We start from the raw sequence: 20,326 nt of genomic DNA, 5'->3' as shown, positions 1-20,326 counted from the left end.
GTTGCACTTTTTCTGATGCGTCATGACCACTGTTTAACCATTCAAACCACCCTTTTAAACATTTGTGCAGCCTGAACGATTTTGCTGACTCGCACCAGAACTCGGCGAGAGGAATATATGGCTCAGGTGGGGCTGGACGGGCTGGCAGTCGGCAAGGTGGCCCGCACTCCAACAGCAGCAGTATTCTGGGGGACAGCAAGTCCAGAGGCAGCTCAAGCCGCCAAATATCTATGCAAGCTTCTTCCTCACATCTTATTAAAGATAATGGCCCAGGACTCTCCCAGCTTACCAACCGCAGGGCAAGAAGCTCCAAACAGCAGCAGCAGCAGCAGCAGCCGATCTCCAGTCCCTTGGAAGAGCTCCAGAACCTGGGTACTCAGCCGCTGTTGCAGCCCCAAAAGGTCCACAGTACAGAAGATCAGGACTACAATAGACTTCTGGTAGCTATGGACAAAGACTTGGATCGGCCTGAGTCCCCAGGCATCAGCACATTCACAGAAACCAATATACAGCAGTCTTCACAGAGTAAAGGTAATATGGACTGCGACAAAAGCACAGAAAAAATAACTTGATGTAATTGTAGAAACATTAAACTTCAGTCGTTTGCTGAAAATGACTTGGGAGGCCAGTGGTTGTGACCGAAGTACTTTTATTTATTTATGTGTCCAGTGCTGGAATCAAAAGGGAAAGTGAAGAGTAAAACAAAGGCTCAGAAAAAGAAAGAGGAGAAAGAGAGGAAAGCAAAGGGAAAACCCCAAGCAGAGGAATTAAAAGAGGCACTTGCAGACAACGACGACAGTTCCTCCACTACCACTGAAACCTCCAACCCAGACACAGAGACTATTATAAAAGAGGTATTCTGAGTTATTTTATTTGCAATGCATTGGAAACAAGTGCTCTCGATCGCCTCTGAACTGTACACAAGTACAGGTAAACTGTTTTTTTCCAAATCTTACATTTTGACCTGGTTTTAATTACAGGAACCAATGAAGAAAAAGGTGAAGACGGTCATGGTGGAAAAAGAACGAGATGAAATCCCTCCCTCTCCTACAAAACCCAAAATCAAGAAACAATCAGCCACAAAGAAGGAGAATCAAGTGGAGAAGACCAGGTTGAAATCTTTCTTTTGGTTTTGAAGCATATCAAAATATCACCCTATCTTGTATTTATTTTCGGTATATCTGTAATTGTAGTAAATTATCTGACAGGAAATTTTCTCTGTAGCTCAGTATCTTTCAATTCTGTTTGCCACCTTTTATTTTTGTAGCCAGTGGTCAAGATGCATACTAACTCTGCCTGAAGGATGCATTTGACTAGTTTCTCATGGTTCCCTCATTTCCATGTTCCTTTTAGTTCTCTGGAACTCCCTTATGTCACCCCATTGGAAAATAAGCAGCGCAAAACATTTCCCAAAACCATGATCAACACAGGACCCTCCAGTCTTTCCAAACCAAGACCTCCCACAAAACAGAGATGTACGTGAACGTTAGTTGTTTGCCAGTTTGTTTGCTGTTGGATCTCTGTGGTTATATCTGCGAGCACTCTCCCCCAGTGCCAAGTGGGAAGCCGGAGGATGGGCGTCCATCTCCGTTGGCGAAGTTCCTTAACAACGGCTTCATGCAAGACCTCAGCAGTGGCTCAGAAGGAGAGAAGGAGTCCCCTCCACCGGAATGGGATATTCCAATAAAAGAAGGCATCCGTAAGTCAGAAAAAGCTCTTGCCTTACACATATTAAAGGACTCTCTTTCAGACTCTTACCATGTATATAACCTTATGATAGATAGATAGATAGATAGATAGATAGATAGATAGATAGATAGATAGATAGATAGATAGATAGATAGATAGATAGATAGATAGATAGATAGATAGATAGATAGATAGATAGATAGATAGATAGATAGATAGATATTGTCATATAGATATATAGATATAGATATATAGTTTTGTATCCAAGTATGTTTTTCTTTTCTCTCTTGTAAAGAAGCAGACAGTTTGCAGCAGATCTCCTTACAAACCATGAATGCAGATCCATTTCTGAAGAGACCAATCTCAGCTGTTTCCAGAACTTGCTCCTCTCCCCCTACCTCCCCCACCTTGTTTCGCGGGAGCTACAGTAGTGTGCTCAACCCCAGGTCTCACCACACACACACACCTCTCACACCCCCCCAATCATATATATATATTAGTTTTTGTTTTTTGATGAATCTTGAAAGATCGATGACTTTGCTTTTTTGTGTGTGTGTGTTTTTCTTTTATTATCCTCTTTTAATAGTGAGTTAAACCCAAAGAAGGCTCCAGGCAATAAACTGCCCAAGTCCACATCTCTACCTGGGAAAAACGGAAATCCTACTTTTGCAGCAGTGGCTGCCGGCTATGACAAAAGCCCTGGTGTGTAAAACCTGCTAAACTGTTTGTGTGTGTGTGTGTGTGTGTGTGTTTGCTGCAGGTTTTCCAACTGTGTGAAATGTGTTTGTGGGCCTTCATAGGTGGCAGTGGCTCAGGTAAGACTGAAGGTCTTGGGATGTTGGCCGGACCGCACATGGCATCAGTGGAGAGTGACAGCTCTGATAGGCAAGTTAGTCATTATAATCTGATTTTTATGTATGTAACTAAAAAGTTAAATTATCTGTATATTAAATGTACATGTTTTTAATAGTTCTGGGTTATGGAGTCCTGTTGAATGCATCAGCAGCCCTGGGTACAATTCCCTCAATTCTTTCTCTGCATTTGGACTCAACAACCCACTCAATTTATCTGGAGGTATATACACAAACCCACATAAATCACAGCTAGTACACTTCCTCAGCTAGTGTGCATCAGAATGCTGATGCTAACTAGTTAAGTGATTTTGCTTGTTTGCTTGTGTTTTTTGTTCAGTTTTCAGTGGCATGACTGTGCCCAAAAGTGGTATTTCAGAGTCTCCGTCGGGCTGGCCAGAATACCCCTCAGTGCCCTCGTCCATCTGGGACTCAGAACGTTCGAACCCTTGGCCTACCAGCACCAGTTCCCCAACCACTCCAACAGCTGTAAGACCCTTCTTGACCTAGATACTAAACCCTGTTGATGTAAGCTTTTGAGTATTGTATTTTGAAGTTGTTATATTTGCTCAGTTGTTAATGAAACTGTCCTCAAGACGGGATTTATCCATACCAGGTTTTAAGCTGTGTTTGTCTCCACAGTCCATCCTGGGGAAGTCTCGTAACCCTTGGTCCCCTAGCCTGCCCTTCAGCAGTTCAATCTGGTCTACGGGAGGAGACTCCACCCTGCACTCCACCAACCTATCTGACCTAGTCAGCCACACGGCTCCACCCACTCCGGCTCCCACGGACCTAGGTCGCACCTACAACCCCTGGAGCATGTGGCCTCCCACGCTGAACCGTTGGAACTCCGAGCCCTGGCCCAACAACCCTGACAACAACAATGGTAACTAAAGAAGATGCACTGTCCCAAAATAATGGCCCTCATAGCAACAAAACAACAAATTTCATGGTTTCTGTTCTTAGAATAACTTTGTTTTCTTTGTTAAACACTGCTAAATATGCAGATATAATTTTACTTGTAAAATCCTTTTGGAGAAATTGAGATTTAACCAAGCATTGGTTTGGACAGATTTCCACTTTCCACCTCCAAATTTAGATCATAGCTAACAAAATTTGTATTTGTTTTTTGGGGGTGTGATGCATAAACCTTAAGGCAGTTTTAACTGAAGCAACTCAACAACAAATTAAGATATTGATATAAAAGAATGGTATTGCCCTTGTAGGGGTGTTTGTTTTTTGTTTTTTTTTGTTTTTTGTTTTTTATTAATTTTAATACCCTTTTTGAGTAATACTGTGTTCATTTTTGGAACAGAAGTATATGGCCCAGTATTACAGAATGGTTTAAAGTGCAGTATTACCCAACTGTTTATTAAGCACTTTGTGTTAAATCCCATTCTTAAAAAGAAATGGGCCCTGGTTTAAGAGTTACCTCCATTTTAGAACATATTTGGCCAAACCTGTTGATTTCCAGTGACTTGGAGTATGATCGTAGAGGTTTCATTAAGACAGTTATTACAGCATTATCTGCATTGCAGAATTCTTTTCCCGATTTGTTTTATAGTTAAATGCCAAATCAAGAGTGCATTCAGGATTCAAAGTTTAACTTATTTTTTTTTTAATGGGTTCAGGTTAAAGTAAAAACTTTGTTTAAATTGGATTTTGATGTAATGTCTAACAGATGAACCTTATTAAATGAAGGTTTGGAGTTTATTCTGTATATGGTTCATTTGTCACCTTGAGTGGGACATCATTGGTTCAAATAAAACATATCAGGCAGCAATATCAACTGGGTTTTTTTCCTTGAATTCTTCCACAATAATCAGTCATTGTTTAAAAGTACATGAAAATGTACATTTAAAACAATTAGAAAACTGATATTCAAATGACTACTAATCACAATTCTTTAAAAATGCACCAGACCACCTAATTGTTGGAGAGGCAAGCTACACTGAATGGTGGTAAGACAGAGGGTGTCTAACAAAGACCCTGATACTAAACACCGCTAGATATGTAAATAAAGTTTCACTTGTCATTTATTCAAAGGATTTCACAAGTCTGCCATTGCACCCTTGGCCAAAGTGCTTAATTCCTAGGTACCTAGCCCCACCCACTTAATCCTCAGCCATTACTGGCCCAGGTGGCACTGCCCTGCTGAATGACACCATGATGCTCTTCCCACCTGGGACCCTGCTGGCCAGCATGATAAGACAATTCCTGTTCTAAAATGGATGAACAAATTAATAATTTAAGAAGGCCCTCGAATCAAAATTGTGTGTGTTTACTGGTTGTTTTACAGGATATTCAATGCACACTGAAACAGAAAGTATGTGGCTGTAATAGTCGAGCCAGGTAATCAGTTTGACTTGAAAGTGCTGCCTTCCCTATAGCACAAACAGGGATTTTGCTCTGTAGGCTGCCACATGCTGAAGTTACATCAGAAGTGACCTCGTCCAATGTTAGAATGATCTGTTTTTGGCATTGAAATACTAGGTTCAGTTAGTCAAGCAGGCAAAGGATTGTGCTCTAAAATAGATTTGTTGGGAAATCTGTAAAGTGCTCTGTGTGCTGCAGACAATTGATGCTAAGTACGAGTGTTGTTGGGATAATCAGATTTTCTCATTGAGCATTTAGCCTCAAAGACAGCAATAGGAGAATTTTTTTTGGTAGCATAGTGGTTAAAGTACTTGATTTGTAATCAGAAGGTTGCTGGTTCCAGTCCTACTGCTGCCAATTGCCACTGTTAGGCCCCTGAGCCAGGCCCTTGACCCTCAATTGCTCAACCTGTACTCAGTAAGAATTGTAAGTCACTTTAGAAAAAAGAAACAGGTAAATCCTATAAATGAAAATTGTGAGAATCAAAGCTGTAGACACACTAGATGGTAACCAAAGAGATCTTAGAATTTTAAAGAATAAAAAGTGTAAAGTTGATTACCCGTGCACAAGTCACAAGGCTTTATATTGACATGCCCACTATATACAAGTATATAGTGAAATGAAATGTCCCTCCAGGACCATGGTGCAGTATAAAAGGAAAATAAAGTATAGGACTAGTACACAACCCGGAGTAACGTGGGTGGATATGTAAAGTATACCATACTGTGACATTTTAGCAAATATGCTTATAACATACAGCAGTCACTGAGAACAACCAGTACATGAGAAACACAGTATGCCACAGCTCCCACAGAGCACAGACTGAACTTCAGGGCTGCTGTAAAGAAGCCATGAGCATGGCACTGAACTTGCTGAGGTCACAGGTCTTCATCACAAACACGCGGTGGCTCTTATTCAGCCGGCAGACAGGGTCCATCGCCATCAGCCCCCGTCCCAGCTCTCCCTGGGTCTCCACACGGACAGCGCACACAACACTCTCCGTAATTATGCTGCTGTCGAGGCATGCAGCTACAGCATATGCATCATAGGACACGAACCCTGGCCCAAAAAGCACATCTTTTATGTTAGGTCCAGGCTCCCTGGAGTAAGCCCAGCACTTGGAGGTGATTGTCTTCATAAATTGGGAAACTGCAGTGTCCTGGTTGGTCATCTCATCAAAAAATTCCTGACCAAGTTAAGTAGGGGAAAGTCATTCATGTGAATCTCCTTGTAAATAACATGTTATAAAACAAATGTTAAAAACACAATTTTTAAAATATCCATACAAAGTAGGTAAACTATAAATAAAGATAAGGAATAGTGTGTGTAACATTGCTAGCATTCTACTCAAACAACTTGCAGCAAATAATTAACTTTGTGCTGGTCAAAGGTATTTGATTCTTACCCAAGAGAGCTTGTGTCTACATGTAAACTCCCAGGTTGCTAAGTGTGTGGGACACAGGTATTCTTCTAAGACTATGTAGGCAGACTCAGGATCCATAAAGAAATTAAACTCTGCACATGGCATCACATTTCCCTTGCCTACAAAGACAAATACTGGTTAGAGGGAGATCTGCTAATTCAAGCAGATATAGGGCTGTTATTTTCCTACCTTCCATATTGCCACCCATGATGTACAAATCTTTGAGCTTCTGAGGCAGGCCAGGATCCAGTCTAACAGCCAGTGCTAAATTAGTAAGTGGACCCAGAGTAACAAGAGAGACCTTTTTCATGAAAAGTAAAATATTGTCAGTCACAAAACAGGAAGATAAATGTTAAAACCAAGAGAATCACTGACAAGATGGGCTGAAATTCAGCCATCCCTTACATTGCATAACTTGTGTGGTTTTTTTTTACCTGCCCCTGGTTTTCATTGACCAGCCTGATCAAAGCATTGACTGCATGCTCTTCCTGTATTTGCTTTTTCCAAGTTTCTGAGTTTCTGTCCTCCAGCACATCTCCCAAGCCATCTGTGCCAAAATGCTCTTTAAATGGTTTAATTGCTGTGACCAAAGAGGTCGCAGCCCCTCGGAAGACTGAGACCTGAAAGGGTGGGGGTGGGGGTGAATTTCCATGAGCATACATATCCAGATCGCAGGCAGGTTTGAGTTTGTGTGCACAGTAGGCATATCTGCTGTCAGCATCAGCACCAGGCACAAGTTCTAGCCAAGTACATTTAATACAGTGAACAAAGTTCTTAATTGTTCAGCAGAAATGTACACACTTCTAATAGCAGTTTCTTGGATTTTGGCAGATGTCTGAAATTAGTGCAGTTCTATGCCTGTGCACTCTGGACCCACCTCAGTACGTTGACAGACAGACAATACACGGAGCACATTCTGACACACATTATCCACGTCAGTGTTCCCAAAGCAGCAGGTGATGCCCAAGATCTTCACATTGGGTGCAGCAAGAGCAAGCATTATAGCCTGGGCATCATCTATGCCACAGTCAGTGTCAATTATCATCATCTTTTGAGTCATGCTGGTTACCTGGAGGCCACAAAATAGATCAGTATGATGACCTTCACTGATGATCACAGACTACCAGTCTAGCAAAGAAACCATAATGTGGCTCAGGTATGTTAAAGTTGGCATTAAATTTACTCACTCAAAGTGCTACATCACTTAAAACTTGCTTTAAAAATGACATTGGAGACATTGTATTTTGGTTCACCAGTGACAGTGTAACGTAGGAGATGTGGTGTTGAGCGAACACACTTGCGAAGTGCCGGCGCGTTGGATGTTATGCGCAAATGAACTAACCAGGGAAGCCATAAAACAAGGGACGGGTGGGATAGAATAAACTGTTTAAGACACAGACTAACAATATCGACTAGAACAAATAATAAATAGACAAACATAAGAGGAACAGGCCAACAGAACAATAACAGACTAATAGGGTGAGGGCGAGACTAAGTTAGACAAAGTAACGTAGACTAAAGTAAACAAAGTATTACAGCCGAGAACTAAACCAGGAAAGCAACAGAGACAGCGAGGGTAACTAAACAGGGAGCGCGGGAAGAAAGTACATAGTAACGAGGGGTGAGAACAAACGGGAAAACACTAAACAAGTGCGAGCGAAGATCGAAGACTAACGATATCTAACCACATACACAAGAGCGAGGACAAACGAGGTCTAACTAAACACATATGAGCTAGGAGCTAGGACAAACGCGATCTTACCAAAACGAAGCGAGACGCAGGAACGGGATTTACATAAGAATGCCATTAGGGACAAACTCCGAACAGCAGGACACAAAGGGGGAAGAGACACGGAAGTGAGTCGGTTGCTAGGGAAACGGGGAACGCTTAGGATTGTGGAATTGCTCTTTAGTTGTGCCAGTGAATTAAAGATTTGTTTGTCTATCAGACCACTTGTACATAATTTAATAGTTCATTTATTTGTTACATCCTGCTCTTTCAAACATTGCTATGTTAGAAAAACTGTGCGCCATAAACATGTTGACATATCTCAACTGCCCATTAGAGTCACACGGTTGTGTAAACGTTATGATCATCTTAATGTGGAAAGAAGCAGGTGGGTGAGAGATGTCCCTCTGTCCATTGCTGAATTTAGCCAAAGCACAGTCTGGGGTTCAAGATGAAGACAGTGGCACTACCTCCCTTCCAAAGAGGGATATAGGTATTGAACAACTGAAAACCATTAAGGGGGGAGCAGAGCTGAGCAGAACACGCCCTATTAAAAATTTGCTAATAGCTCATGAAGAATAATTATGTGCATGAGCAGTAGGCCCTACACCCAATATGACCTTGACCCATGATCAGATTGGTTTCACTTTTAATCACATTTAATCATTCCTCAAGAAAGGTGGCGGACCAGTTGATCGCAGTGATCTCGAACAGGAGATTATGTAGATGCAAATATGGAAGAATAAATCTAGAATTTAGTCATTCGTAGTGACGGAGATTATACCATATGACAAGTTCAAATAAGCAGAATTAAAGGCACAAAATCAGAAATCAGTTATGATTGTGAACACCAGTGTATCTTGCCCCCGTTGAAGCTTTTACGCACTCTTTTTTTGTGATTTGAAATGGACAAACTTAAATAAACAGGTGAAGGTAGTAATTTTGTCGCGTTGAAGATCCGCAGGACGGTGTAGACTCGTCGGTCTAGGGGTTGTGATGAATCTGCACACACGTTTCATGTGGAGTAGTGGAGCATGCGTTACTAGAGCGCATCCTTCCTTCTCAACACGCACCTCACCACCGCGCTACAGTTTCCCCGTGAAAGAAATCGTGGGTAAAACAAGTCACGCGTACTTTACATTCTCAACATTATTGTAGACTAATCTTTGATGATACCGAGTCATTTTATCGACCTGTTATTGCAGTACATAGTGGCTTTAAATATACTATTAGACCAGATAATCAAGAGTTTTAGGTGTCTTTAAAAAAAATTGATGACCCCTATTTTTGTTATTGGTATAAACCACAGAAGCCCTGTAACAGACGGTAAGCGGGTTGGGGAGTCGGGTAACTATATTTCTATTTTTCATGTTTTTACCTTATCTTCATAAAAGTGACAGCTATAAGGTATGTTTCGACATCCCATTTTCATTTTCTTAATGCTTAAGTGCGTCACATTTGTTACATTTTGCCAGTAGCCTAACAAATATCAAGTAGACGGCTAGTGTGGATGTTGCTACCGCCGCTACGTTGTGGCTACATCCATTCGCTAATATCCAAATGTAAATACTGTCTTATACCGCCTTTATTTTACCATGTAAATTGAAAGGCTTTTCTCAATTATCGTCTGAAATGACGGGAAAACTCACAGTGATCTGATTTAACCTAAATTATATTTGTGTAGATATTGATGCTGCTGGCGCAGTGAGAACAATTTTTGATGCATGTAAATATTTGACATATGTGTTTCTTGTGTCCTGTTTTTTTTAATCAAATGAACATGCGTTACTTGGTTCGTGTAACTACAGTCGAAGTCTGTGGCCTTGTTATTAGTGCCGCTATAAAGTAATACACCCAGTATACAAAAGCATTGCACTGACGTCCCTGGCCTGCAAACATATTGAAGAAACAATAGGTGAACGTTCCCTTCAAACCCCGAAACCATGAACACTAAACGGAGGCGCACAGCTGTCCGCCAGCTGAGAAATTGTATTTTCATCGCAGAAAATAAATACATTTTTTGTTCGAATGTTAATGACGGCCGATGTGGGCGGCAGCCACACGGTCCTCGTCTTCAGATGGATTCATATACACAATACACAGTTTACATGTGGATAACATAAAACAGAAGTTACTTAGCAAATAACCTTTTTTTTAATCTTTCATAGAGGCTACTGGGACGTATTGTTTAATTCATTTAGATTTTTTGATTTACGGGATGGTGTCGGACTTCACGATGCTTATATATAATCCAAATGTTGGTTTTGTGCATCTTAGAATAACCACTTAAGCATTTCAATACAGTAACAATTTAAGTGGAAATTCACCTGCTATTGGATACGGCTTTCCCTGTCGATTATGTCAAATTAATTAATGACTAATTAATGAGATTTTGTACTATAAATGCCATAAAACAAACATTATTTTTTAGATTACATGTAATGGCAACAAACACAAATAAGAGATGGGTGGGTGGATGAATAACGTCTCCATGTTGTGAATGTTCTCGTAAAATGATTTGTTCTTAGTGTTTCTATACCTAGTGCCCATTCCCTACTGCACAATATCAGAAATGCAATTTCTAATTAAGGTTTAATGCACGTACAAGTGCTGTAAACCACCTCTTGATACAATGAAGGATAGTTTTCATGTCAGTATTTTAATGCTGATATGTTATATGTGACAGGGTTGTTTCTACATAGTGGCCATTTCACCAAACTTATTTATGTCCTCCTCTTCTCTGGTGCAGAGACAAGGAGTCTTTTCTCACACCCAAATCAACTGACTGTAGTGTGATAGGTAGGTAATTTTCTTGCCACCCAAGTGCTCAATGCCTAACACTGCAGAAAGTGAAGGCGGAAACGTATCCGGTGCTAGCGATCCGGTGGCCCCATTGCGGGCATCGGCCAGAGACGATGAACGAGGCCTCCTGAGCCCGTTCACCCGCAATGCTCTGCGTGCCAGGCGGGCCTCCAGCGCAGAGCTGCAGCTACCATGGACCTGCCCGGTCACTCACTCCCGGGAGAAATTTTACACCGTTTGTTCAGACTATGCGCTGCTCAACCAGGCTCGGCCCATTGCTGCCCCCAGGGATGCTGCCCAGACCAGCTCCGATAATGGGGCATCGCTGACTCAGTCAGACAGCCCCGCCACATCCCGGTGTCAGCCTGGAAGAATCCATACGCTGTCAGGGGAAGACTGTGATATGGAAGAGGTGCTGTCTACCAATACCAAACCTGTTTTAGCCTGGGAGATCGACACCACTGACTTTGATGCAGTTTTAACCCGAAAAACAAGGACAAGTAAGCTCTATAAATAATTCATTTCTAAACTTGTGATTTCCTAATGATACAAAAGAGTGCTGACTTAGCTAGACCACCTTCTGTGGTGTGGAATGGCTGTAAATATCTGTATGAAACTACAGGCTTACTGCTGGTGTTTTATCGTGTATTGTCTCTTGGAATTGATCCTTCAAAGTAAGACTTTTAAGTTTACTATAAGGTTTTGTTTGATATCAGACTGCCTGTGTGGTACTGAGGAGGAAAGATTGCAGAAATAGAACACATGTAACCACAGATTCCCAGTGTGACTAAAAGGAGACAAGCATCAGCAAGGCCTGAAGCCCTTACCTCATGGTGACAGCATATCTGACAGCCTCCCTCACAGCGTGAAAGTACCAGCAGCAGCCTTTGATTTGATTACCTTGATAGCCATCATACGGAAGATTCATTGAAGTTCATTTGCGGTAGTTATATTTAATGTTTGCCACTGTAACTTCTTAAACATTCTCAAACACAAACCATTTTCTTAGGAACTCATGATTGAAATATCCAGTAGTAAGTAATATCCTGCAACATCAGAATTTTTATCACAGCTACTGAGGGAGATGTTCATAATGTTCACCTCTCAGTCAATGTAATCATCAAATGTCAGTAGCAGTGAAAAGTAATTTTATATACAAGCAGTACTAGTGTATTTTTTTAATTACAACTCAGAAAATAAAGGGCTTACAGAGCATTGTATGATGAAGCCCCATTTACTTTAGTGAAAGTCTCTGTGTAGGTGGAAGAGAACCATGGCTGCATCCTTGGCCTTTTGTTGGCATTCAGTTACTCCTTTTTCTACATTATCAAACATGTCTGATTTGTGTATTATTTTAAATCACTTATTTGAGAAACATAATGCAATATGCTATGTATTTCCAAAACAGAAAGAGTGAATTGTTGGGGTTACTGGTCAGTTTTGCTGGTCAGACCTTACAGCAGTAATGAGGTAATAACCGGTTGGTCTTTACAGCAGTATTGAACTAGTTCCTTTTTCAAGTATTTTAGAGCCCTAATTAAAATGTCTGACTATCATCTCATTTTATTTTATGAAATTGAAATGACTTTGGTTGAGAATATATCCGGTTTAGTAAAAGTATTGATGTGAATGAAAATGTTCTTGAAAGCAACACTCTTGAAGCATATTTCTCTCTATTTTGCTGCAGGGTTCTCACTAAACAACTATTCACCGCTCTAAATCTTTATACGGTTGTTTGTAATGCCATATTCATTTTCTTTCTCACTTTTTTTTTTATTTTTACAGGTAATCTAAAGAAATTTGCCTCAAAGAAAATTAAATCATCTGAGCGACCAAGCAGAAACGTGCTAGACCTTCCACCACAGGCTTCTCTGGAAGAGATCAAGCAGAGGAAAGTGCTGGATCTACGCCGATGGTATGAATGTAGTTCATGCTCTCCTGCTGTTATGCTCTTTAGTCTGGGAAAATGATAACAGAGCAGAAAAAGTATTTTTGCTGCTGGTGGGGTTTTTTTTTTGTTTGTTTGGTTTATTTATTTTTTAAAATCTCTTTAGGTACTGCATCAGTCGTCCTCAGTATAAAACTTCATGTGGAATATCATCACTTGTCTCATGCTGGAACTTTCTGTATAGCACCTTGGGAGCTGGAAGGTACTAGAATCAACTACCACTCTACATTTATGTGCATGTTTGCTCAGTTCACTAATCAAAACAACAAATACTAAACTTAAATTTCAGATGGGATTATACATCATAGTCCAGAACGTGAAGTTAAACACTGGATATCAAGATAAAATGTATAATCTCAGGAATCACAGTCCTTTTTTATACAATAAGCACCCACTCTATTTCAGTAGACCATAAGTAATTGGGAAAAATCTTAACTCTCTGACCCATAGACCCATAGGTACTGGGTGTCTTTTCTAGTGCTTCTCCACCATGCTTGTAATGCAGCTATTTTCAGCTCCAGCTTGTTTGCTTTGCTCCAGACTCCAAGGTGGAGTTTGGAGGCATTTGAGCAGTTAGGATGCACTTCAAATTTCAGCAGATTCCATTCTGCTATCGCCACTGGCAGGCGCATCTTTAGTAAAGACACAGGAGCTAGTTCACTGGCAGTCTTGCATGCCAACACCACAATATTTGGATCCTAAGCAGTTTTGTCCACACTTTCCTCATTCCATCACTCTGGTACTAGTTAATCTTTATGTCCTCTGTTGATATAACCTTGCTCTTCTTTTGTATGTATCTTTTTTGTTCTTGAGGCTTATCAGTGGTAATTATTTATGGCTGTATGAAGTGGAGGAACTATGTATAAATTAGGTCTGTGATTCTTAAATCATTAACCCAATATAGATATTTTTACATTTACTGCATTTAGCTGCCTTTTTTAAAATCCATTGTAACTTACAATTACAACTGAATACAACCTGAGCAATTGAGGGTTAAGGGCCTTGCTCAGGGGCCAAACAATAGCAATGTGGCAGTGGTGGAGCTTGAACTGGCAACCTCATTACTAGGCCACTACATTAACCAGAGCTACCACTGCCCTCATAAATATAAAAACCATATAATAAAAGCTGACATTCTGCACTTTAATATCTTTGTAGTCACTGTTTAATTTAAAATATGTGGAGTGCTGAGTCAAAATAAGAAAAAAACTGTCAACACCAAAATATCCAAGAATTTTCTAATTTATTATGGATTGTTATTTAGTTCAGTGGCTCCATATTTACAAAGATCTCAACCATGTTTGTGATCTTATTATATTTGTTGTTTACCCAGTTTATTAGGTGCATCTACTGTATCTGTACCTGTGGGCTGCCCATCCTTTTTAGTCAGTTTCGCATACTCGGAAGATAATTGATGTTACAATTGTGCAGAAAATGACTTTTCCTGTGGTCCCGTTCATAAATTACCTTTTAGTATCATAGTATTCATATGTGTTTGTATAAATAGTATTTACAAGTGCATTTACAGAATAAAGGTATAAATAACAAATCGGGGGCGGGTGGGGTGTGTGTTTGTATAAAATATTGATATGGGTACGGGTTACATTTTGTACTTTAAGTGCAACTTTCCCAAAGTTCCCATTATCTTAATAGCAGTATGTAATGAGTTATTTTAATAGCAATACACAGTATGTTTATTTGATCTCCCAGATGTGTCAGCAGTCCTTGTTTCATCATCTTAGAGACAATAAATAGTAACCCCCCACCTGCTGCCTTATTTTTCTTTTCAGCCTTCCACCCATGTCCCAGGAGGAGGCCCTGCATATTCTTGGTTTCCAGCCCCCATTTGAAGATATAAAATTTGGACCATTTACTGGCAATGCCACGCTGATGCGGTATGATTGCTTTGCTTGCTCTTGCCAATGTAGGGATGATGTCATAATGTAATATATTGTATTACTTAATTTGATGCAGAATTCAATGGTACTTCTTTCTCTGAACATTCCAAACTTAATTGTCCGTGTGCTATGGCACCAGTCTTGGAGAGCACATGCTTCCTCCAAGACACATGCCTCCAGATCGTGCAGTGTAGTGACGCAGCAGAACATGCTTGGAGCAGCGTGGTTCATGGAGGACTGTGATCTTGTTGGTCCTGGTGTGAGGTCACAAGCCTCTTAGCCTTTTGTGTCACTCCAAAGTCTCAAGCAATACTGTCTTCTGAATAGTGAAGGTTGTGCTGTACTAAATGAGTTTTGTTAAAATAATAAAAATGAGCAATGCCACAATGAGGACCACTCTCTTATATCTAATATCTCTCTAATACATCAGAATTCCTTTGGTTTTAGTTATTCACTGCTTTTTTATGTTAAATTGGCTAACAAAAAACCAATCTGAATTACTTTTGCACATTTTAATGATATTGAATCAAACTATACATTTTGTGAATATTTCCACTGCCACTTAGCAGATTTTAGGAAATTGGGATTATTTCCAAAGTAAGATGGAATAATAATTTTTTTTTTTTTTACCAACTCTATCTTTGCTTTTGTACAGATGGTTCAGACAGATCAATGATCATTTTCGTGTTCGAGGGTGCTCTTATATTCTCTATAAACCACATGGGAAGCACAAGACAGCAGGAGAGACAGGTGAAATTAATATTAATATAGCCACATATTCATCACTAATCACAAACTCAAACAGTATTCTAAGATAAATATTTCCTTACAAGACAAGACTGCAATAAATCAAACTGCATTTCCACACTGGTTAGCCAAGTTCTGAAATCTGGAGAATGTGAACTTAACATACTCTTGCACATTAACAGTCACAGTTTTGTAATCCATAACCTTCTCAATATAATTGCTTGACTCCCAAGTTCCACTGGACAAAGCAGGATCATCAGTCATGTTTTTCTTTTCAAACTGTTCTGTATTTGTGAAAAGATATGTGTCATTATTGGCATGTCAGTCTGTTATTGTGACGCATCAGAGTAAAGGTGTCCATCCATGGCACACAAATAATGTCCCCTGACAGTTCTCTTCCCCTTTTACAGCTGAGGGAGCTTTGCTGAAGCTCACCCAGGGACTGAGAGATGAATCTATGGCCTATATTTACCACTGTCAAAACCATTACTTCTGTCCTGTGGGTTTTGAGGCAACACCATTAAAAGCAGCCAAAGCTTACAGGTACAGCTCAATAGCGATTACTCTTAACTTTTCTTTTCCTCAGTCATGTCTACCTATAGTTCGAATCTTTAAGTTAAAAAATATTTTTAAAAATGTCCCACTTTATGTAAAATAAATTAATCACAACAATGAAACTATGTACAAATCGTCAACTGCAAAGATATTGTATTCTACTTGCTGCTTTTGGAAATGTTATGCTTTTTAATTTTTTTTTTTTTTTTTTTTAATCATAGGGCACCTCTTCCTCTGAATGAAATGGAGCATTGGATTCTTATTGGGGAACCAAGCAGGAAACATCCAGCCATTCACTGTAAAAAGTAAACGTACTCTCTTTCTTTCACTATTTGTGGCGATTAGATAATTCAGATTGGTGCACTGGACTTAAGCCTTTGAAAACTACCTTAGTAAACTTTGAGATTTTTGCTTAATATATTTACAGGTGGGCAGACATTGTAACAGATCTGAACACACAGAACCCAGAATACCTGGATATTCGCCATACAGAACGAGGCATTCAGTTTCGGAAAACTAAGAAGGTTACTGACTTGTGTATTTAACCCCATATATTTTAAACTATGAAAAATGAAGCATTTGCTGTTAAACACTTTTTCAATAGCCTTTTAATTTATTTATTTTAATTAAGGTGTTCATTTTTCCTTACTTTCAGGTGGGAGGCAACCTACATTGTCTTATGGCCTTCCAAAGAGTGAACTGGCAGAAGCTAGGACCCTGGGCACTGAACCTGGAGAATCTGAGGAATGACCTGCACCAGCAGGGGGCAGAGCACAGAAGCCATGATTCATCAGGGGAAGGTTTAGATGACAGAGCATCCAAACACCTAGGACGCCAAGGCCGGTCCCACAGCACAGGAAACCAGAAGTCTGAGCAGGCCTGGAAACGTCTCTCCAATACTGCGGAATACCGACACAAAGTCTCTCCTGACAGTGACCTAGATGAGGACATTACTGACTGAAATAGAAGAGCCCAGTCCTTCTACTGGACACTCAAGTGGAGCTGGCATGGAAGTGCTGGTTTGCAGTCCAGGAAAAGGGTATGAACTCTTAAATGCAGAAGTATCTTCAGAAATCAGACTGGTAAAAATGGATAGAGCAGTTGTTCAGTTATCTATAAAGCATAAGGTGATAACTTTATTTGTGTGAAACATTTCAATTATTGTCTTTACAACCATATGCTTCTATGTGGACTTGTTCATAAGAAGATCTGGAGCACAAAATGGACTAACAGTAGGTAAATTACATTAAGTGCATAGTGTATGTTTAAAGCGCGTTAATATTTAATAGTGAAAATTTGGAAGCAGAATGGAAAACAATCAAATGGAAGGACTGTATTCTGAAAGCAGAGGAAATGTCACTCTTTATTTAAGGTAGCTGATGCAAATTTGGGTAACTGAAAAACAGATGGCTTAATTTTGTTGTGTATGGTGAAGTTCTTTGTGAAAAGATAGCATGGCGGCTGTCATGTTATATGCACAGTTATCTCCATTTTAAATCCACCACCACATCTAAAACATGCATTATGAAAAGTGTGTGGCATCTTAAATCCCATATACATGTGAAAACAGTATGAATTGAAAATGGTTGGTAATAGTTTTCTTTATAAATAAACATTTGTATGATTTTCTTCTTTTTCTGTATAGCAATTATGAGCTCTTTTGCACTAACCATTCAGTGTTGTGCGCGAGTCTTAACTTTGGACATTGCGTCTATGTTAAATGATGTTTTAGATCTGCAATGTCATTGGGACCAACCCGGCAGCAGCCTCCTGTTGAGACAGCAAAATTTATTTTTGACAACCAGTGCAGCTGGGATGATGAGTCAAAGATATTTACTTCCCCTATAATATAATCTCTGAAAATGAGTTTGACTCACCGATCCATAGAGCCCCTTGCTTTTTCCACTCAATGCTTAGCTCTGTAAATGATGTCCTGGTAACCGTTTTCCAACTGTAAATACATATACATGAATCAGTGTAATACTAGAATAGTGAAGGCATAAGGTTGAGTGTCAACTGAATTGGTCAAGCTTGGCACTTGATGTAGGGCAGGGGTAGCTCAATGGTTAAGGTAGTTGACTTGTAAGTCCAACCACTGCCAAGTTGCCATGGGCTCCTGAGCAAGGCCCTTAACCCTCAATTGCTCAAGCTGTACTCAGTCATAATTGTAAGTCGCTTTAGATAAACGCGTCAGCTGAATGCCATAAATGTAAATGGTATTGCCTGTAACAATGATGACTTATGGCTCACCCTGTAGTACGATCCCAGGCTTCACCACTGTTTGGATAAACCACCCAGCTTCTGTTGGCTGACTTATGGGACGTGGCTGATTCTAGAAGAGGTTTCACCAGAGCAGGGGGAGAACAGTTCACCCCAACAGCAACCAGCTGTGTTGACTTACCAGCCACCTGAACAGCCTCAGAGAATTTATTTCCATCTGAAATGCACTGTGCATCCTGCAAAAGAGTTTCTATCTTATTCAGACAACCTATATTTGTCATTTGTGTACCCAGTAGTCACCATAGAAGGAGCCTTACAACTCCTGTAAATAATATGCCATATCAGATTAAAATAAATAAATAAATAAAGTGTGTGTGTATGTATATATATATATATATATATAAATAAATAAAAATCTTTTGCTGAGATATACACACCCACACTTTATAAACTTTTATATAACTGGCTGTTTTTTATGGCTGACACCTGAAAACTCCAGCAATGCTACTTTTCATTATGTATTCATGTCAGCACAACACCCACCTCCATGAACTACCGTTGTATAATGGGGTTCAAGTAGATGACAAATTGTGCATAGGCTATAGTCTGCAATTGTACACCTATAAAAACACCAGTTTAGCAGATGCACCTGAATTGTGTTTTTAATTAAAGTGATTGTACATACTGTGACAATGCAAAGTTTCATCCATACACTACTATACAGAAAGAATAAGACAGTTCTCTGGTCAATTTTGGTAGTTTTATTTACCTTGCAGGAAAAGGCAAGCCAAGCTTTAGTATCTGGAAATTCCCTCAGCAGCTCCACCAAGGCCTCTGCCTCTTTAAGACTCGGTATGGTCTCCATGGCAATGAGATCAGCTCCTGCAGCCACTAAGCAGTGGAGCTGTGGACGATGCCAGTCTTTCAGCTCCTGGGGTAAAGGGAAGATGGCCTGTGTATGTATAGCTGCTGAAGCACCATGTTGTGCAAGGCCCTTGGTCCAGCCTCACCTCCACACTCAGCTGGTTTGCATAGGCTCCTGTGTACTCCGAGCCGTCATGCAGAAATGCCCCGTAAGGACCCAGAGAGCCTGCCACCAAAGGTACCTTTCTGTCTGAAAAGGTTAATTACTTTGAAGGGTTATCAGTGAGTATCACCTGTATATTGATAGACTTGGCAGAAATAATCTGCTTCTGAATTATTACACTGAGTATATGTGAAGCAGTCTTTGTTCTCATGCTGACACCCACCTGCCACTGCACAGTTAGACATGAAGTCTGTTGCAGTCTCTTTAGCTAACCGGACCCCTGACATCAGTAACTGCTGTGCCTCCTCAGGTTTGAGGCCAAGATGCTTGAGAAATCCTTCAATACTAGCCTGGTATGTAGCTGTTGTAATGACATCAGATCCAGACTCAAGAAATCTGAAAAAAAAAAAAAAAAAAAAAAGTAAAGACCGTGTAGTCTAGTCAATTGTTCTTGCTGTTAGAAAGAAACTCACGAAAGTTCCAATAGTTTTGTTTTACCCATAATGTACATCCTTTATCGCCTTTGGGTTTGTATGCAATATTTTAGCGCTCCACAAAGGTTCTTCCTGCAGAAACATGTCTCATGAACAACGTTTTTAAACACAAATGGACAAACTGTATACTATATAGGCTGTAGCTCACCTACCTGTATTTGAAGTCCTCTTTTCTCTAGTTCTGTAGCTAGTCCACCATCCAATATTAACGGCGTGCCTTGCATATTGACAATAGCAGGGTCGATTTTGCGTAGCCTTACGTGAACGATTCTAACTTTTCCAAAACACCAAACGTCATAATATGCACGACAGCTAATCTGACTTGGCTAACGCTAGCTAGGTGTAACGTTAAAGTTCATTGTGTGGTGAAGTTGAAATGTCGTTAACACTTAACTTACCTTGAATAAATGTTCAAATATGCCTATATGGGTTCGTATGCGTTTGGTTTGAGCAAAGTCCACTTGTGGCTAAAACGTTTTTCAGCCCCAGCCGGACGCTGTCATAGACTGTTTGATAACAAATCCACGTTTCCGTTAGCAAGGGTCAAATAATCTTTTCCGGGTTGAG

General features: G+C 40.1%; 4 protein-coding genes across 14 annotated transcripts in view; 2 read left to right on the top strand and 2 right to left on the bottom strand.

Annotated features, from left to right (window-relative positions):
* Window positions 1-4,329, top strand: part of tmem131 (transmembrane protein 131) — a 35,035-nt gene extending 30,706 nt beyond the window's left edge. For all 6 annotated transcript variants that reach the window (XM_081717209.1, XM_081717205.1, XM_081717210.1 and 3 more), the window contains 11 exons: window positions 71-531; window positions 670-854; window positions 981-1,111; window positions 1,354-1,475; window positions 1,553-1,699; window positions 1,985-2,135; window positions 2,276-2,391; window positions 2,490-2,574; window positions 2,660-2,763; window positions 2,881-3,029; window positions 3,183-4,329. In XM_081717209.1, the coding sequence (XP_081573335.1) occupies window positions 71-531; window positions 670-854; window positions 981-1,111; window positions 1,354-1,475; window positions 1,553-1,699; window positions 1,985-2,135; window positions 2,276-2,391; window positions 2,490-2,574; window positions 2,660-2,763; window positions 2,881-3,029; window positions 3,183-3,434 (1,903 nt within the window). In that variant the 3' untranslated portion in view covers window positions 3,435-4,329. The remainder of the gene's footprint in view (window positions 1-70; window positions 532-669; window positions 855-980; window positions 1,112-1,353; window positions 1,476-1,552; window positions 1,700-1,984; window positions 2,136-2,275; window positions 2,392-2,489; window positions 2,575-2,659; window positions 2,764-2,880; window positions 3,030-3,182) is intronic.
* A 471-nt stretch (window positions 4,330-4,800) lies between these two features.
* si:ch211-201h21.5 (nucleoside hydrolase) lies at window positions 4,801-8,190 on the bottom strand. 2 transcript variants are annotated; one of them, XM_081717211.1, is made up of 7 exons: window positions 8,102-8,168; window positions 7,527-7,676; window positions 7,217-7,408; window positions 6,774-6,959; window positions 6,529-6,640; window positions 6,322-6,458; window positions 4,801-6,102 (listed from the first exon to the last, which is right to left on the bottom strand). In XM_081717211.1, the coding sequence occupies exons 3-7, from the start codon at window positions 7,397-7,399 to the stop codon at window positions 5,746-5,748; spliced, it is 975 nt and encodes a 324-aa protein (XP_081573337.1). In that variant the 5' UTR covers window positions 7,400-7,408; window positions 7,527-7,676; window positions 8,102-8,168; the 3' UTR covers window positions 4,801-5,745. The 2 variants fall into 2 exon arrangements, with proteins under 2 accessions (XP_081573337.1, XP_026869364.2); XM_027013563.3 differs by lacking the exon at window positions 7,527-7,676 and having other exon boundaries at window positions 8,102-8,190.
* A 974-nt stretch (window positions 8,191-9,164) lies between these two features.
* On the top strand, window positions 9,165-17,666 carry LOC113579545 (basic immunoglobulin-like variable motif-containing protein). 3 transcript variants are annotated; one of them, XM_081717809.1, is made up of 10 exons: window positions 9,165-9,394; window positions 10,818-11,370; window positions 12,656-12,785; window positions 12,925-13,020; window positions 14,609-14,713; window positions 15,372-15,466; window positions 15,874-16,006; window positions 16,240-16,323; window positions 16,446-16,542; window positions 16,674-17,666. In XM_081717809.1, the coding sequence occupies exons 2-10, from the start codon at window positions 10,899-10,901 to the stop codon at window positions 16,977-16,979; spliced, it is 1,518 nt and encodes a 505-aa protein (XP_081573935.1). In that variant the 5' UTR covers window positions 9,165-9,394; window positions 10,818-10,898; the 3' UTR covers window positions 16,980-17,666. The 3 variants fall into 3 exon arrangements, with proteins under 3 accessions (XP_081573935.1, XP_081573933.1, XP_035380006.2); XM_081717807.1 differs by having other exon boundaries at window positions 9,368-9,475; XM_035524113.2 differs by lacking the exon at window positions 9,165-9,394 and having other exon boundaries at window positions 9,402-11,370.
* On the bottom strand, window positions 16,609-20,318 carry zgc:172121 (betaine-homocysteine S-methyltransferase). 3 transcript variants are annotated; one of them, XM_081717813.1, is made up of 9 exons: window positions 19,912-20,318; window positions 19,764-19,831; window positions 19,489-19,661; window positions 19,249-19,352; window positions 19,008-19,169; window positions 18,269-18,474; window positions 17,896-17,969; window positions 17,689-17,788; window positions 16,609-17,097 (listed from the first exon to the last, which is right to left on the bottom strand). In XM_081717813.1, the coding sequence occupies exons 1-8, from the start codon at window positions 19,981-19,983 to the stop codon at window positions 17,730-17,732; spliced, it is 918 nt and encodes a 305-aa protein (XP_081573939.1). In that variant the 5' UTR covers window positions 19,984-20,318; the 3' UTR covers window positions 16,609-17,097; window positions 17,689-17,729. The 3 variants fall into 3 exon arrangements, with proteins under 3 accessions (XP_081573939.1, XP_035380008.1, XP_035380010.1); XM_035524115.2 differs by lacking the exon at window positions 16,609-17,097 and having other exon boundaries at window positions 17,363-17,788; window positions 19,912-20,033; window positions 20,158-20,318; XM_035524117.2 differs by lacking the exon at window positions 16,609-17,097 and having other exon boundaries at window positions 17,363-17,788; window positions 19,912-20,029; window positions 20,158-20,318.
* Between the last annotated feature and the right edge of the window lie 8 nt (window positions 20,319-20,326).

Source organism: Electrophorus electricus, chromosome 7 (assembly GCF_041902795.1).
Source record: "Electrophorus electricus isolate QZ-2024a chromosome 7, ASM4190279v1, whole genome shotgun sequence".
Classification (NCBI taxonomy): Eukaryota; Metazoa; Chordata; class Actinopteri; order Gymnotiformes; family Gymnotidae; genus Electrophorus; species Electrophorus electricus.
The sequence above is the reverse complement of the archived record's forward strand: the minus strand, read 5'-3'. Positions and strand labels throughout refer to the sequence as shown.

What these genes read in the sequence shown, in the direction of transcription:
- LOC113579545 (XM_081717809.1), top strand. Translation starts at nt 10,899, where the DNA reads ATGCCTAACACTGCAGAAAGTGAAGGCGGAAACGTATCCGGTGCTAGC. An exon ending in AAAGCAGCCAAAGCTTACAG is followed by an intron (nt 16,007 to 16,239) that starts GTACAGCTCAAT and finishes TTTTAATCATAG; the next exon opens with GGCACCTCTTCCTCTGAATG. An exon ending in AGTTTCGGAAAACTAAGAAG is followed by an intron (nt 16,543 to 16,673) that starts GTTACTGACTTG and finishes CCTTACTTTCAG; the next exon opens with GTGGGAGGCAACCTACATTG.
- zgc:172121 (XM_081717813.1), bottom strand. Translation starts at nt 19,983, where the DNA reads ATGCAAGGCACGCCGTTAATATTGGATGGTGGACTAGCTACAGAACTA. An exon ending in AAAGAGGACTTCAAATACAG is followed by an intron (nt 19,832 to 19,911) that starts GTAGGTGAGCTA and finishes ATGTTTCTGCAG; the next exon opens with GAAGAACCTTTGTGGAGCGC. An exon ending in ATAAAGGATGTACATTATGG is followed by an intron (nt 19,662 to 19,763) that starts GTAAAACAAAAC and finishes TTTTTTTTTCAG; the next exon opens with ATTTCTTGAGTCTGGATCTG.
- si:ch211-201h21.5 (XM_027013563.3), bottom strand. Translation starts at nt 7,399, where the DNA reads ATGACTCAAAAGATGATGATAATTGACACTGACTGTGGCATAGATGAT. An exon ending in CTGTCTGTCAACGTACTGAG is followed by an intron (nt 6,960 to 7,216) that starts GTGGGTCCAGAG and finishes CCACCCTTTCAG; the next exon opens with GTCTCAGTCTTCCGAGGGGC. An exon ending in GTAGACACAAGCTCTCTTGG is followed by an intron (nt 6,103 to 6,321) that starts GTAAGAATCAAA and finishes TAACTTGGTCAG; the next exon opens with GAATTTTTTGATGAGATGAC.